The sequence below is a fragment of the Schistocerca americana genome, chromosome X (assembly GCF_021461395.2).
Source record: "Schistocerca americana isolate TAMUIC-IGC-003095 chromosome X, iqSchAmer2.1, whole genome shotgun sequence".
Classification (NCBI taxonomy): Eukaryota; Metazoa; Arthropoda; class Insecta; order Orthoptera; family Acrididae; genus Schistocerca; species Schistocerca americana.
In genome coordinates, this window is record NC_060130.1 from 763,070,523 (window position 1) to 763,085,964 (window position 15,442).

Sequence of the window (15,442 nt, forward strand, 5' to 3'; positions counted from 1 at the left end):
GAAGTGTAGTTCAAATTGTCCAAATAGGATCTGACAGGGATTCTGAGAAGTCAGATCTTTTAGCCAGAATCGATGGCACATGCACATTGCACTGTGATGGTGATGTTCCAAATCAAGAGCAATAACAATTTTTCAAGAGTGCTGCAAATCAGGTCAAAAGACTTGTCAGTGGCAGAATAGTGTGGTGCAGCAGAGGATGCAGTGATTCACTGAGTCCAACAGTCACCATAGTGGAACACTCCTCATGTAACTAGATTAACACTAGTTTATAAACAAAATAAAAAAGTGCTTTCTCTGTACAGTAATAAAATAAGAAAATGTGTTCCAAGGTAATCTTGCATCATTTTGTATTGACATAAATTAAGATAAGAAATGGAGTGTAAGTAATTTTTGTCATTTTCCTGTTCTCACAGACTTTTGTTTCATTGCCAATGTCTGGATCTTAATATTTTGTGTAAAACTGTTTTTCATCTCTTGAAAATATTAGAAATTATAAAATTGTGGTACGTAGGGATAGTAGATTTAGTGTTTTTTTATATTCAGTTTATAATGTGAAATAATTTTATTCAGATGAAAGCACGAAGCACGAAGACCATTCAGTGTCTCACAGTAATAAAGTATTCTGAGGCTATAACAAAAGTGGAATATGCAACAAGGAAAGATATTCTTGAGAAGGAAGCATTAAATGTAAGTCCTGTATGATTATAACTAGAGATATATTTTATTTCTTGTGTTATTCCATTAAGACTTGTATTCTCTGACTAAAATTTTCAGATAATGGAAAGAGCTGTGGTAAAGCCAGATTTGAAAGATGATCATGTTAATGTGTGGAAACAGTTATGGAGCACTGGTGTCACAATAAGTCAGTCAAAGCACACACAAGCAATTAATGGAGACAAAATTAATGCAACATTCTATTATGTTCTATCTCATGTTGCATCACCATATCATGAAGATGGAACTTCAAAGGAAAAGAAAGCTGAACTGATGAACAGTTTGTTTTATGCAGAAGGATGTTTTGGTGGTCATCACACATTGTAATTATGTTTTATGTATTCTTTCTGTTTGGAGGTGACCTTTTTGTATTTTTATGTACTCAGTTCCTTGGAACTTTTTTTTCCTGTGCTAAAAATCGCCCTGGACTCTTTTTAGATTACTGTTTGATGTAACTAATTCTCTTTCATTGTATGGAAGCACTAAAAATAAGTATTAACAAGTACAGGTTTGCTGACAGTTGTACAAGGTGATTATAATTAAAGTTCCAGTTTCAAAATGCTGTAAAAAAGAACTTCTCAGAATGATGTCAAATTTGAATGGCATTAAAAATTTGATTAAAATTTTACCCCGAAATGGTACAGAAAGTAGCAGAAACAAAAGACACTGGATACATGGCTTTTCCTCTGCATCTGAAGCACATGGCATGACTGTCTCAATACAGAATCGTGTGGTGCTGATAAAGCTCTCTTACAAGAATAGTAACTGCACACTTGTTGCTCTGCAGAAGTTCTGGACACTCAGGGGTATGAAAATAGGCATTGATTTGATGTCTGCCAAGGGTCTAGAGAAAATTATTATATGAAATTTAAAAAGACAGGTTCTTTTGCAGTGTAATGTGGCAGAGGGAGGAAAACAACTGAGCCAACATATGTAGAAGATGTGACCACAGCATTGCAGGAAGGATCAAGTGGTGGTGTGTAAACATATAGTGCACGGGGAATTGCCCAAACTGTGGACATGTCTGTGAGCATGGTGCATAAAATTTTATGAAACATCCTGCATTGCTATCCATACAAAATTATCCACGGTCAGGAGTTGCTTTGAGTTGTGTAATTTGCCCTAGACTTTCTTGTTCACATGGAAGTGGACAATGAATGACCATGGAATATTTTATGGACAGACAAAGCCCATTTCCCTCTCCAAAGTAATGTCAATATACAGAATTGCAGAATATGGGCAATGCAAAATTCACATGCACTTCAGCCAGTACCACTTCATTCTGCAAAGGTAACTGTGTGGTACAGATTGACAGCATCGTGTATCTTAGGGCCATTTTTGAGGAGGTGAGTCCCGTGGGTTCTGTTATGTGTGCTGTCATTGGTAAATGCTATGAGAGACTTCTGCACACCATTTCAAACCATTCCACAGCTGGAATGTGTGGGTAGGATCATTTTCATGGAAGATGACACTCCTCCGCACATTGCACAGCTGGTGAAGCAGCTGCTGCAGAGACACTTTGGAAATGCTAGAATTATCTGCCATCATTTCCCTACAGCCTGGCCATCCAGTTCACCTGCTTTTAATCCTTATGACATGGCTGTGAGGTTATCTGGAAGATACTGTGTTCAGTGCTCTTATTACAAACGTATTTGAATTGAAGGCATACATTGCGTAACACATGCTGATTATGAGCCCTGAGATACACCAGTCTGCTGTGGAGCATGCTGTTTTTCAATTTCAACTTGGGGTAGAAAACAGTGGACCGCATATTGAACACGTATTGCGCCAATGAAACATAGATTTCATGGTTGGTTTTTACATAGTTTTTGGCCTCAGGTCAATTAAAAACATATTTCATTATTGCTCTTTATGCAGCTTTTGTCCTCAAAACAATTAAAAGCTAATGTCATTGTTGCTTTATATGCAGTTTTTGCCTCCAGGAGAATTAAAAACCAGTTTTTCCCATCAGATGTGGTATGACCTCACCATGATGGATGGGCTTACCTAACTAACAGTGCGACAAGTGTTGAATGCCAAACTCGTTTGTTCATGCACATTGCACAGTACAATTGGTGTGATATTGCGATTCATCTGCCATTTGTAGCTGAACCCATTTACATTATGATGCTTACAGCACCATCTAGTGGTAAAATTTCCATTCCGCCCCTCCCATAGTGTTGTTTCCTTCCGTGATAGTATTCCATTCAAATCTGACATCATTCTGACCAGTTGTTTCCTTTGTACAGTGTTATGAAAAGTGAAGCATGCTGTATACAGTGTACTTCTGAGTACAGAAGAGTACAGTAGAATATGAGAAGGTTGATGACTGACAGTGGGAAATTTACAAAATGATGGCAGCGTTTACGTAGATTTCACCAATGTTGTGGCCCACAAATTGTCATAAGGGGCAAACAGGTACGAAATTAAAGTTGGCATATTCATGGACAATCATTATAACACACCAGAGAATGAATGACAAACAAGGTAAAAATAGAAGTTAGACAAATCCACACGAGGCCAGTCCCTTCGTCAAGTTTGGTGGATAAGGAACATACTGAGTATGGAACCTTTGCCTTTTGCAGGTAAACGCTCTACCGACTGCACTATCAAGACACAACTCATGACCCGCCCTTACTGGTTTACTTTCACCAGTACCTCTCTCCTACTTTTCAAACTTCACAGAAGTTGCCTTGCATATCATATGAGACTAGCACTCATGGAAGAACAAATGTTGCGGACAAGTGGCTGAGCCACAGCTTAGGAGGTTGTTTGCAGAGTGACTTATTTTTTCTACTGCATAATGTGGGCTGGTTTGAAACTTCCGGGCAGATGAAAACTTTGTGACAGACCAGGACTCAAACGTGGAATGTTTGCTTTTCACAGACAAATACTCTACCAACTGAACTCTCGAGACACGACTCAACCTGTCCTGACAGCTTTACTTCTGCCAGTACTTATTTCTTAATTTCCAAATGTCAGCACATGCTGTACTGTAGAGTTAATATTCACTCTGGAAACAATCCTCTGGGCTGTGACTAAGCCATTCCTTCACAATATCCATTTTTCCAGGGTTTTTGTTCCTGTGAGGTATGCAAGATACGCTCTGTGAATTTTGGAAAGTAGAAAAGAGTACTGGTGCAAGCAAATCTGTGGGGACAGGTTGTAAGTTCTGCCTGGTCAGCTCAGGCAGTAGAACATTTGTCCACAATAGGCAAAGGTTACGGGTTTGAGTCCCAGCCTGGCATTCAGTTTTAATTGACCAGGTAGTTTCAGATGAGTACACCTTCACTCTGGAAAAGAGCATACCAAGTGCTGGTGGCCAAAGTTGGCCGTGCTTCTGGCCGCTGTGGAGCTGATGTGTCACTGCCTGATGCTGAACATGCTCTCTCAGGATGAGGTATGGTGAGTTCTAATTCCGAAACAGTGTTGACAGTGTGTATCTTATGCTGCCATGTGCTTACCCCATTTGGGAAACTAGGTCAGAGGTGTTGGGTCATTTGTGCAGTTGGTCTCCCCACTGATGGCTCCAAGTGGAGGTTGTGTCAGTGACTGCATATACTGGCAGCTTTCGAAAACTTAAGGTCATAGCAGCTGTCATTAGGTACGTTCACATGGTCTTTTCTTTCCAATTTTTTTTTCACTGTATGTATCTAGCCAGTCTTCACTGACTCAGTTGACTTCATTGTTCTGTCACTTTTTCTGGGTTGAACGTGAGCTCTTCGCCTATCGACAGTGGAGCCTCTGTGACCATAAGAACTGGTTTCAGGCAGAGGCACTGTGTTGGTTTTAGATGCTTTGGTGGCATCAGAACAATGTTGCATTTGATGTAAGGAGACAAGTACAATGGCCCGGGACTGTATGCCAGAAGCACTTCTGTATCATATGGGCCCAATGGGTGCTCGAAGTGTGGATGTGCCATCGTGGGTGGCACCTGTGGTGTGATTGCACTGTGTGAAGAGGAACCCAAAAGCATTGGGGTGTTGGATTGCAGAGGTAATACTGCATGGATAGACCCTGCTGTAGGATGATCAAAGCAAAAGTGGTTGTGAGTATGGATGCTGTGGTTGCATAAAAACATAGCCCATTGTTGGCGACTGTGAGTGTTCTTCTCTGAGAACCATGAATGAGACCCAGAAATAAATGTTTGTGGTTCATGGGCAGGTGGAATTTATTTTTATATAGGTATATGTGCAACATTTTGATGGCATAGATTGTAATTAAGGTTTCTTTTCTGATTTGGAAATGGTGCTTTTGGGAGGAGATCAACATTTTGGAGACAAAATTGATTGGCAGCTTGAACTTGTCAAAGTTTCAATGAGCTATCACTGCTTTCACACCATATTGTGAAGCATCTGTTGCAAGCACTAATTGATTCCCAGTTATGTAAGTCACTAGGAGTGGAAATTACCTCAGTGGATTTTTTAGCTGGTTGATCACTTTGTCACATTATGATATCCTTTGAAAATCAACGCACCTCTGTTAGGGCCTGTTTAAGAGATAAAGTATGTCTATATTCTAAGAAATAAATTTACAAGAAAAATTACTTTCCTTGAAAAGCATTGCAGTTCTTTTAAATTGCTGGAGTTTGGTAGGTTATCTACGGAAGTGAGATGTTATTTTATAGGTTTGTGCCCTGTTTAGGAAGGAAATGGCCCAAATATCAATATTATTAGAATAAGAACTAAAATTGTTTTAAGTTCAAAAAATTTAAGAATATGTTACAAAAGCTTTGACAGAGGTCATCCAATACTTTGAACAGAATTGCATTTTGTACGATAGTAATAACAACCTTCACTACTGTACCAAAAGGCATGAGCTCATTGGGATCAAATACAGATTTGTGAAGTAGAATTATTTACAACAAATGATGTGACAGAGCGATTTGCTTGTGGATTCCTTTTTAATTCAATAGTGTACTAATTGGAATCAGTTAGTTATTATATGTAAGTAAGGGACTACATGCCAGAAACCTTGGTGGAGAAACCAGAAGACTTTTAAAGTTTTACCATTACAAGAGCTACTGATTAATCTGTGTTTACTTAGAGGTACATTGGTAGCTGTTGTTTGTGCAGTATAATATAGAACATTCTGTGTGTAAGGTTTTCCAATTAGGTCTAGTTGACGCATTGTTCATGTCCTTGTGACTATCTTCCATGTCTGCAGCTGATTGATTGCCCCTGCTGTTACAAAGTAGAGCCATATGTCTTTCTCTATTACAATATTATGCAAATGAAGTATGTTGATACAGCAATAACTTTTCTCGTGCATTTGGAAGCAATGTGGACAAGGTAGTAAGCTGTGATTGTACCCCCTGCATGTCAACATGGAACAGTCAGAGTTAGAGACCATTGCTGAAAATTATGATGACCAAGGTCAGCGCAGAAAATTGTAGATGGAATTGGTACTGAATGTGTGTACTGCAGAGAAATTGATCATGCTGCAGCTGCTACCTCTGATATATTCTTGAATTTTTAATTTCCTGCCCATGGCACTCAAATACTACAGTTTTAGTGCTTCACGAGAAACACTGAGCAAGATGGTGCAGTGGTTAGTGCATTGGAGTTGCATTCATTAGGATGACAACGGCCACCCAGATTTATTTTTTCTATGATTTCCCTAAATTGCTCCAGGCATGGCCAATTTCCTTCCCCATCCTTTTCCTTCCTTCCTTCCTTCCTTCTTTCCTTCCTTCCTTCACGAGAAACTTACAAATCTGAAGCAAAATGAACAAGGACCTCTTACATAAAGGACCATTAATTGGAATATGTTAAAGTGGTATTTGTGAGATTAGATTGGTGATGCATGTCTTATAACTGTCTTGGTTTCTTCTGCTTCAGGTGAAATTCAAAGCTGGTTGCAATTACATGGCTTTTCTTTCAATAGTATGGTCAGAATAGATCACCAGTTTCATCAAAAGTTAATGTTAAGGAGCTGCTGGAATTTCCCTGTTACTGAAAGAGTTCTTTTATTGCTAAATACCTTCCTGTTTCATATAATTCATGAATATATCATCTTCACCATTTAACTGTCAGGATATAGTGTATATTGAACAACACAAATTACTGTGGTCAAGACTAGAAAGAATAACCATGCATGAATCCAGAAAAGAGCATGATTTCTCACTAACACGGAACACAACCTGGTAGTAGAGCGCAGTGAAACTGGTACACAACAGAAGTTGATGTATAAATGGACAGTCTGTATAACAAGAAATGAAATTGAACTAGGTCAGCACACAGACACATGTGGTTAGGTTTTTTGTCACTTCACTTGGTAACAGGACATCCAAAGCTGACCATTTCAAGAGCTGCAGCAGAGCAGAACTAGTGTCTCTTGATTTCACATGCATCAAAAGACTAAATTTGAAACACGGGGAAGTTAGAAGTTGCATAGAAGCCAGTCAACAAATTAAGAAATAAAGGAGAGAAAGAATGGAAGTAAAACTAGATGTAACTGTTCTTTTTTGCATATGATGGTTTTTATCTCAAAGGTGGTGTCTCATATTGTGTGGTTATTTCTTGCTGACTCAGCTTTGGAAAATGTCAAATAATTTAACTTGTCATTTATTGGAGAAAATTTATCTTAAGAGAACTAGTCAGTTAGTGTGAAAATGTCAGGATAGTCTACAGTAAAAAGACATATTGAGTGGACACATTTGAATAATATCTTACTGAGATGTATTAGTTCAAATTTTGTGATCACTTTCAAATTCGATACCATTAAACTCCAGTTTCCCTGTGGAATTTGACCAGGTACTAATTGTTTCAAATGTTTACAGTAAAAATATTGTATTGTCATTGGAATATTTGTGTGTGTGTTTGGGGGGGGGGGGGGGGGTGTTAATATCATTTGAAGGCATTACAATTTGGCATCAGTGTTTGAATAATTATGATGATTGTAATGTGTTAGAAACCTGTGATCTTGCATGCAATACCTTTGCTTCTCTGTCTTTCGCTCCAGATATGTTAGGAATCCTGCTTTTCTCAAATTATCTCGCAATAAAGCAACTACTCACTGTTATTAAACATCAATAAATTTGTAACATTACAACAAGTCTTCCTTTCTTTCTTTTTCTATTTCTTTTCCTACCTTTAGTTTCAAAGAGTGCAGTATTTATGTCAGTGTAATAGTTAGGTAAGTGCACAATAATAACTGTTTTAGGCAAGCGAACAACCTATGGCAAGGCCTTTCGTCTATAGAAGAAGTGAACACAGCAGTATCTTATTGGTTACTTACACTTGAAAAACAGGTAGGACATTTTATTTATAATATTTTTCCATTGTGTCTACATACATTTTTTTCATAATAGTGGTAGCCATAGTGAATTGTACACTTTCCCATTTTTCATCTTGTTCTCTCTTTATCTGTTATCCTAGTCATTACTCTACTGATTGTGTCTTTAATTCTACATTTTAATGTAAGTAACCCACCTTCAAGAAAGAATGTGTCACAAGCATCAGTAATTTTTAGTTACATTGCTAGCTTTTAAATTATTCATTAATAATTAAAATCTCTAAATCACTGAAAATTTTGGTCTATTCTTTATACCTGCTACTAATAACTGTTAAGATGTAGAGGCTCCTGAAGGCAGCCCAATGTGAACTTGTGACCAGTGAATAAAAACAGTTGTGCTACAACTTCGTTCGATTTGTAGGCAGTAATTTACTAGCAGAGATACATAAAAGTAGCCCCTGTACTTGATTTTTTACTTGTTCGTAGCTGACTGTATTATGAGCCTCTGTTGGAACCGAGTACAAGTTTGTGTTTTGACTGTTTCCTGTAACGTGTTTAATTTATTTACTTGTCTGTACATGCAACAGCTAAGCTCCCATCTTCCTCTTAACAATTACAGTGTTCCCTAGAAGTTCTGTAGGGGAGGACAGAATCTCATAAAGTAGAAAATAAATTAAAAAGAAGAAAAATAAAATAAATATATTTGGAAAAAAGTACTCATAATCATATATTGTAGATTGGAGCAGTAGATCTGTATTTGCACTTTTGTGCCTTACACAGAGCTCTATGTCTCTCCGTGCCCTCCTTGACATCTTTCAGAGCATCCAAGGAGCTGTGCTTTCAAAGACTTCCTTAACACTTTTGCGCCATTCTTTATTGGTTTTGTTCTGACAAGTCCACATGGGACTTGATTATCCCCCATAATGTGTTGTCTGGTGGTAAAATCTGTGCTTGATAGTGGCCGTTTCAATGGGGCTCGAGATGTTGCTAACCCATGCCCAATCTGGTAGCCTTGAAATTGGTTGTCAAGGTATGCACACACCTGAATAGTAAAGTTACTGGAGCTCCAGCCACCTGCAAGCACATGTGATCCACAATTTCCTTGTTTTCAAGATGATGTATTAATCATGTTTGCAACAGGTCCAAATAAGAATTTACATTCATATACCCTTCAAGAAATATGGTTCAAACGTTATGGTAACAGTTCGGCCCACACTATAATGTGAAGCACGTCCCTTTTACTTTCTTGCACATAATGGGGAATTTTTCTTATATCAGAAAACCACATTTTTCCCATGTGAATTGTGATGTATGGTACATTCTTTAAAATAATACGCTTGAGTCTGAAACAGCAGTTAGAAATTGTACCAACAAAGCACAGCAGACTGCAACTCACTTCTTCATGTCATTGTCAGATAACTGATTCCCAAACATCAGTCAAAATACTTTCATTCTCAGATATCTGTAACATGGTCAAGCATTGTTGATTGTGGTACTTGATGTTCAGCTCCTCATTTGTGAATATATGTCATTGGAGATTGCACAACTGATTGAGCAAAAGCAGCACATGTTTCTTCTTTCATTGTCTTATCTCCACTACATGGTCTGTCTTTAACACTGCCTAATAGAAATGTGTGTTTCTCCCAATGAAGCAGGCCATCTCTAAACATCCTCATTATGTTTGTCATTGCTTGTTCTGTCTGTGGATATTCATGCACTCACACACATGCCCCAATTGTTCCTCAACTGTGTAACTATGTTTGCCCACATCATCTATGGTTTCACAAACGGTGCTTTACATCGGCATCAATACAGAGATACCAGTAGAACAACTATTTATTTCTCCAATTATACAAAGTCAGGAAGGGGTATGGGGACTCCTTGAACAGCCTGAAGAAATGGTAGGTGTGGTTATTGTCACAGGAACTTGATGGGCAAGTTGACTGCTGTCCATATACAGCTAGAAACTGATTTGGCATCTGTGACAGGGTTGATGGGGCCTCTGCAGGTTGCTCCATTGGTGGAATGACAGGCTAGTATCATATAGTTGCAAATGTACCATGGATCATCACAATTTCTCCTAATGCCACAGTGAACCCAAATCTGGCACCAAATAGTCACTTAATATTGGACAGGGATTGTGCCCAGATCTTGAGCTACTCCATGGAAAAGTCGTATGTGGCAAATAGCAAATAGATTTGAGGCATTGTCTTCTGCCAATAAATAGGCAGAGCTAGAGCTCATTGCTTCTGCTGTGGTTTTTACTTCAGTATCCACAGAAAACCACTGAGGGGGGAAAAATGAGGCACTAGTTGTAGGCAGTTTTAACTCTAGTTGGATGTTGCCCTGTCTTAGGGAAATAGCAACACAAGAGGACATCAGTGCAGTGGGATCTCGATATGGATTGCAGGAGTAATTGCATACCGTGTGGAAGATTTCGCCCTGGAACCAATTGAAAGCAGCAATTACAAACAGCTGCAGTGTTGCTGTTGTAGCTACTGAGAATGTCTATCGTGTGGAATAGGAGACCATTCTCAGTACTTTATGGTGATTGGTGGATATAGTGAAGACAGTTAGCCTCACTTGTGTCGTCTCAGACCCATTGCTGATTTGTAGGACTATTTGGGGTCATCTTATCTGGAACTGTGTGGAGTGTCGAAACCAGACAATGTCTGATATAGAGATTGGAAATATCAAAATAGTAGTTGCAATCTGCTAGTATTGATGGGAAAGTCCCAGGACTTGTCTTCTCCAAGAAAGCAGCTTCGCTCACACAATATTAAGGACTATAGGTAGAATGTTGAAGTACCAGGGGTAGTACTTAAGCTTTTGTTACCACCTCAAAAATAAATAAATAAATAAAGTTACGTAATTAATATTTTGTTTGTTTGCAGGTAAATGTCCGCAATCCTGGTACACTTTGAAATCCCCTCACTGTAGTACCGTAGCATGCCACTAGAGGAACTAAAATAAAGTGGTACAGTCCATTGATAAAGTGGAGTATTGTGCAGTAATTCATTTCTGCATTTGAAAGGGAACAATGCTGCAACATTCCATGCTGATTTAATGGAAATGTATTGCAATAATGTGCCATCATATGACAGTGGGTGGCATAGATGCTTACTGTGTAGTCAGACAGATGACAAAGAACACAGTGACAGACCATCCCTCTGTGAAGAATTGGGAATCATAAGAGAAGAGGAGGCTCTGGTGCTCAAAGACCAGCAGGTCACAATTGAGGTATAGTGAAAAAACATAAAAATCAGTCATGGAGCACTTTTCAACATCCTTCATGACATTTTGAATTTCACCACTTGCTGGGTTCTGAAAGACCATCAAACTGAGGCAGCAGTGGAAATGTGGCAGCCATGTCAGGTGAAACGAGAAGAATTTTAGCCACCATGAACACGTACTTGATGTATCATGATGACTCAAGGCAAGGGAACAAAGCATACAGTGGAAACATCTGAATTCGCAATTGCCAAAAAAGGTGAAAGACTCAACCATCATCGGGCAAGGTGACGCTGAATGTTTTTTGGGCTAGCATTTGGAGTTCTTAACAGACAGGCATGACAGCTAAAATCAAAGAAATTAATAGATGCAACTCTAGGATGGCAACAGGTTGATGTAACTCATATGAAAGTGTAACAGAGATGATCAGGGAACTTAAATGGGAATCTTTGGAGGAGAAGTGACATTGTTCTAGCAAAATTCTATTAGGTTAATTTAAAGAGCCAGGATTTGTTGAAGACTGAGAGAAAATTCTGCTGCCTCCATTGTGTGTATGCTGTAGGAATCATGAAAGTAAAGTTAATAGAGATTTGAACACATACTGAAGCATGGTTCCCTTGTTCCATATGTGAATGGAAAAAGGGTTGATGTTGATAGAAAGTATTCTTCACTTTGCACTCTACAGTGCCTTAATGAGTGTATATGTAGATGTAGGTCCTTACTGTTGAGGAATATGGTCATGAAACAATAGCAAAAAGAGTGACTAGAAGCAACGACTAGAAGCAACAGCACATTTAAGCAACCACCCACCCTTACTGAGCACACTTCCAGTCACTCAGAAAGAAGTTGCTCTAGTTAGTCAGCAGCAGCTAATCGCTTAGGAAGGAAGAAGTTGCTCTAGTTAGTCACCAGCTGTAATAAGTCTGATAAAATGGATACCTTATGAACTATGAGCAGTTCTTTATCTTTGATACCATGAAACAAATCCCTTCTACTGCAGGCACTTTGCTTGCCATACTTTGAGAGATAGTAGTATGGACCCAAAGAAGAGGGGGAAAAAAGGTCCAGTAAACATGGGATCTAAAGTGAATACCTTAAGAACTATGAGCACTTGTTCATCTTTGCTACTGATAGACACCTCCTTCCTACTGAACAAGTGCTCATAGCTCTTATGTGACTATATTAGTTACAGAGATATCTGTATCAACTTCACTTTCTCAATGGAACTAGTGTGATTTCTGCTGCTAGTATTGTAGTTCCAAAAGATACAAATTCATTAACATTTCATTTTTCAAAATCCGATTACTAGTTTCTGAGCAGTTACAGTGGTTAGAACTTAGGATTTATCTGTCTTGAAATTGAAACTGATTGCATTCTTATGCAAAAGTGTGTAATTTCATACCTAAATAAGTATATATGTCATATCAGGTAAGGAGGAAACAGTGTGTTGCACTACTGGGAAACACTTCTTTACAGTGAATGCAGGAGCAACATGAATAGAACAGTTGAATTGTATCCACAAAGGTTTTGTGACAGTTGATGTCCAACAGTAATGACAGTTTGGTGCATGTGCAAAAAATTGGTGTTGGATGGGATGGAAATACTCTACAGAAGGCAAGGAGCAACCTTCAGTGATCAGAGCAAACAAAATAAACATTGTGGCAGCTATTGCTCATAATCTACTTGTCATCTCCAGAGAAACTGTGAATGCCAGTGGAATAAGTCAACATACTGTTGTTTGCGTGTAAAGTGCAAACATTTTCCATCCATATGATGCGTCACTTCACCAGCAGATTAACCGGCAGAATTGTAGAACATGCATGACATTCTGTCACTCGGTTCTGATAAGACATCAGGACAATAGGTTCCTTTTCTTCAAAGAATTCTCTTTATTGATGGAGATACCTTCATGAATCATGGAAAGCTGAATTTAAGATATTGCATTATTAGCCTGCTGAGAATCTGGAGTGGCTGAGGCAGTTTCAACATCAAAGGTAGTGAATGTTCGGTGTGGGATTATTTCAAACTATATGATTAGTGCTTACATCATCAAAGCAACCTTAACAGCTTAAATGGAAGGCACAACTTCTTACTGAAATGCTGCCAGCTCTCTTAAAGGAAGTACCGCTTGAAATATGCAAATGTTCGTGGTACAAGCACAATGGGTGCCTGCCTCACAACTCACTTGCGGCTAGGAAGGTACTCATCCAACTCTTTTCTGGTCATTTGATAGGACATGAAGGATTTATCAGTTGGCCTGCATGTGCACTTGATTTGATACCACTTAACTTTTTTTCTCTGGTGTAAATTCAGAGATGAAGTCTATGCACAAGTTCTGATGATGCAGTAGAATTTAAAACAATGTGTTGTTGCAGTACGTGCAGTGGTATTTTGAGAATCTGTTCAGTTTATCCAGAAGTCCTTGCACCAGTGACTGCAAACATGTATTGGTGTGGACGTTGGGCATTTCAAACACTTAATTTATAACCACATTTTGTAATTTCATTTTTGTTGCTGTTGCTAATGTAATTTTTATTGCAAGTACGCATCTCGAGATTAATCCCATGATGTAAAGTTATTATTTAACAATCTTTATACTGAATTCTGAATGCCTTGCTTATAAATTCATTCATTTTTTGACGTGCAAAGTTCTGGCAGAAACAAGAGCAGAACTGTTATTACAATTAACTGGTGAGCCATCCTTTGATGCCATATCCATTGCCTTCCAGTTGGTGTGTTAGACCAATCACATGTAGCCAAATCTGGTTAGTTTTAGTCTTAAATCAAAGTTTTCTGTGCTATTCCACTTTTGTAAGTAGTGCATCAAGCTGGAACGTCCCATCAGCCTGGTGAGGCAGTCGCATATAGCAACACAGACATCCACATAAGACAGTAATTGGTTTCATGTTAAAAAATGATAAATCGTATGTTCTTAACATTGTAATTTCTCCAAAGCTCTAATTGGATTTTGTTGAAGGAAATGCTGTTGAATTCATCTCTTTTGGAACTATGATACTAGCAGCAGCAAATACTGCAGTTCCACTGAAAAAGTAAAGTTGATACCAATACCTCTATTTAGTGAAGACTTTTTCAAAATTCATTTATTTGAAAACAGAATTATGATATGAAACTTCTTGGCAGATTAAAACTGTGTGCCGGACCGAGACAAACTCAGGTCCCGAGTTTGAGTCTCGGTCCGGCACATGGTATTAATCTGTCAGGAAGTTTCATATCAGTGCACACTCCACTGCAGAGTGAAAATTTCATTCTAGAATTATGATGTCTTGTCCAGATACTGAACCCTGAGACACACATTGCTTGATGATGTACTTTCATATAGAATTTCAGTAACGAAACTGAGTTGCTTGTCTGTGTACATCATACTGACCTGCTAAGGAACAGTACAATCCATTTGTTTGCCAGTCCTGTTAAATTTTTATGAGGAATAATTTATGATTAACTGGGTCAGAAGCTCTTGGTGGCTCAACAAGCAAACCAACAGGACAGAATGTCCCCATTGTTATGCCCCTTGTACTGCCTGTTGCTGTGCTTAACACACAGTGTGTGTGTGTGTGTGTGTGTGTGTGTGTGTGTGTGTGATAGTAACAGAATGAATAGTCCTTTCGCCACCACCGTATTACAGATGCAACAAATTACATTGCAAGTGCTACAGTCTGTGGATATACCCAGAGATAGGCACATCTAATTCAGTCTCAGTATTGCCAGCTATTAATTCCCATTACAGATAGACACTAGTGCAGCAGAATCTCATTTCAACAGCAGGCTACTGGCAGTTGATATCGATACCATGTTTGCAACCTATCACTGTTTTCGTAGTGTACAGGTAATCGTGTTTTGGCTTACACAGACAAGGCATACTTATTGAAGGGAACACAGTGATAATTATGTGTTTAAATACTTTTATTGCATTTCACAGCCTCAGATCACACACAAGAACAGTTTCAGTATCTTAGGAAGTCATAATTAACATGTTTTGTTTAAAAGCAAGAAAAAGGAGCATAGTGAAATATGAGGAAACTAAATTAAAAATCAAACTAAAATGTATACACCACTCCATGCACTTGAATCCATTACATTGCAGCTTCTCAACTGAACAGGCCAAGGAATGTGCTCTGTGGTTTGATTGTTATAACGGAAAGCTACAATTAAGTATGTAATAGTAGTTGGTAACACATAAATCTCAAATGTGAGATTAAAAATACTGTACTTGCTGGTGTAGGTAAGATACACACAAATAAGA

General features: G+C 38.4%; 1 protein-coding gene across 1 annotated transcript in view; it reads left to right on the forward strand.

Annotated features, from left to right (window-relative positions):
• LOC124555264 (uncharacterized protein KIAA2013 homolog) overlaps positions 1 to 15,442 on the forward strand; it is a 192,677-nt gene that overhangs the window by 121,887 nt on the left and 55,348 nt on the right. Inside the window, exons 6-8 of the mRNA XM_047129132.1 lie at positions 571 to 687; positions 775 to 1,037; positions 7,879 to 7,966. Coding sequence (XP_046985088.1) covers positions 571 to 687; positions 775 to 1,037; positions 7,879 to 7,966 — 468 coding nt within the window. The remainder of the gene's footprint in view (positions 1 to 570; positions 688 to 774; positions 1,038 to 7,878; positions 7,967 to 15,442) is intronic.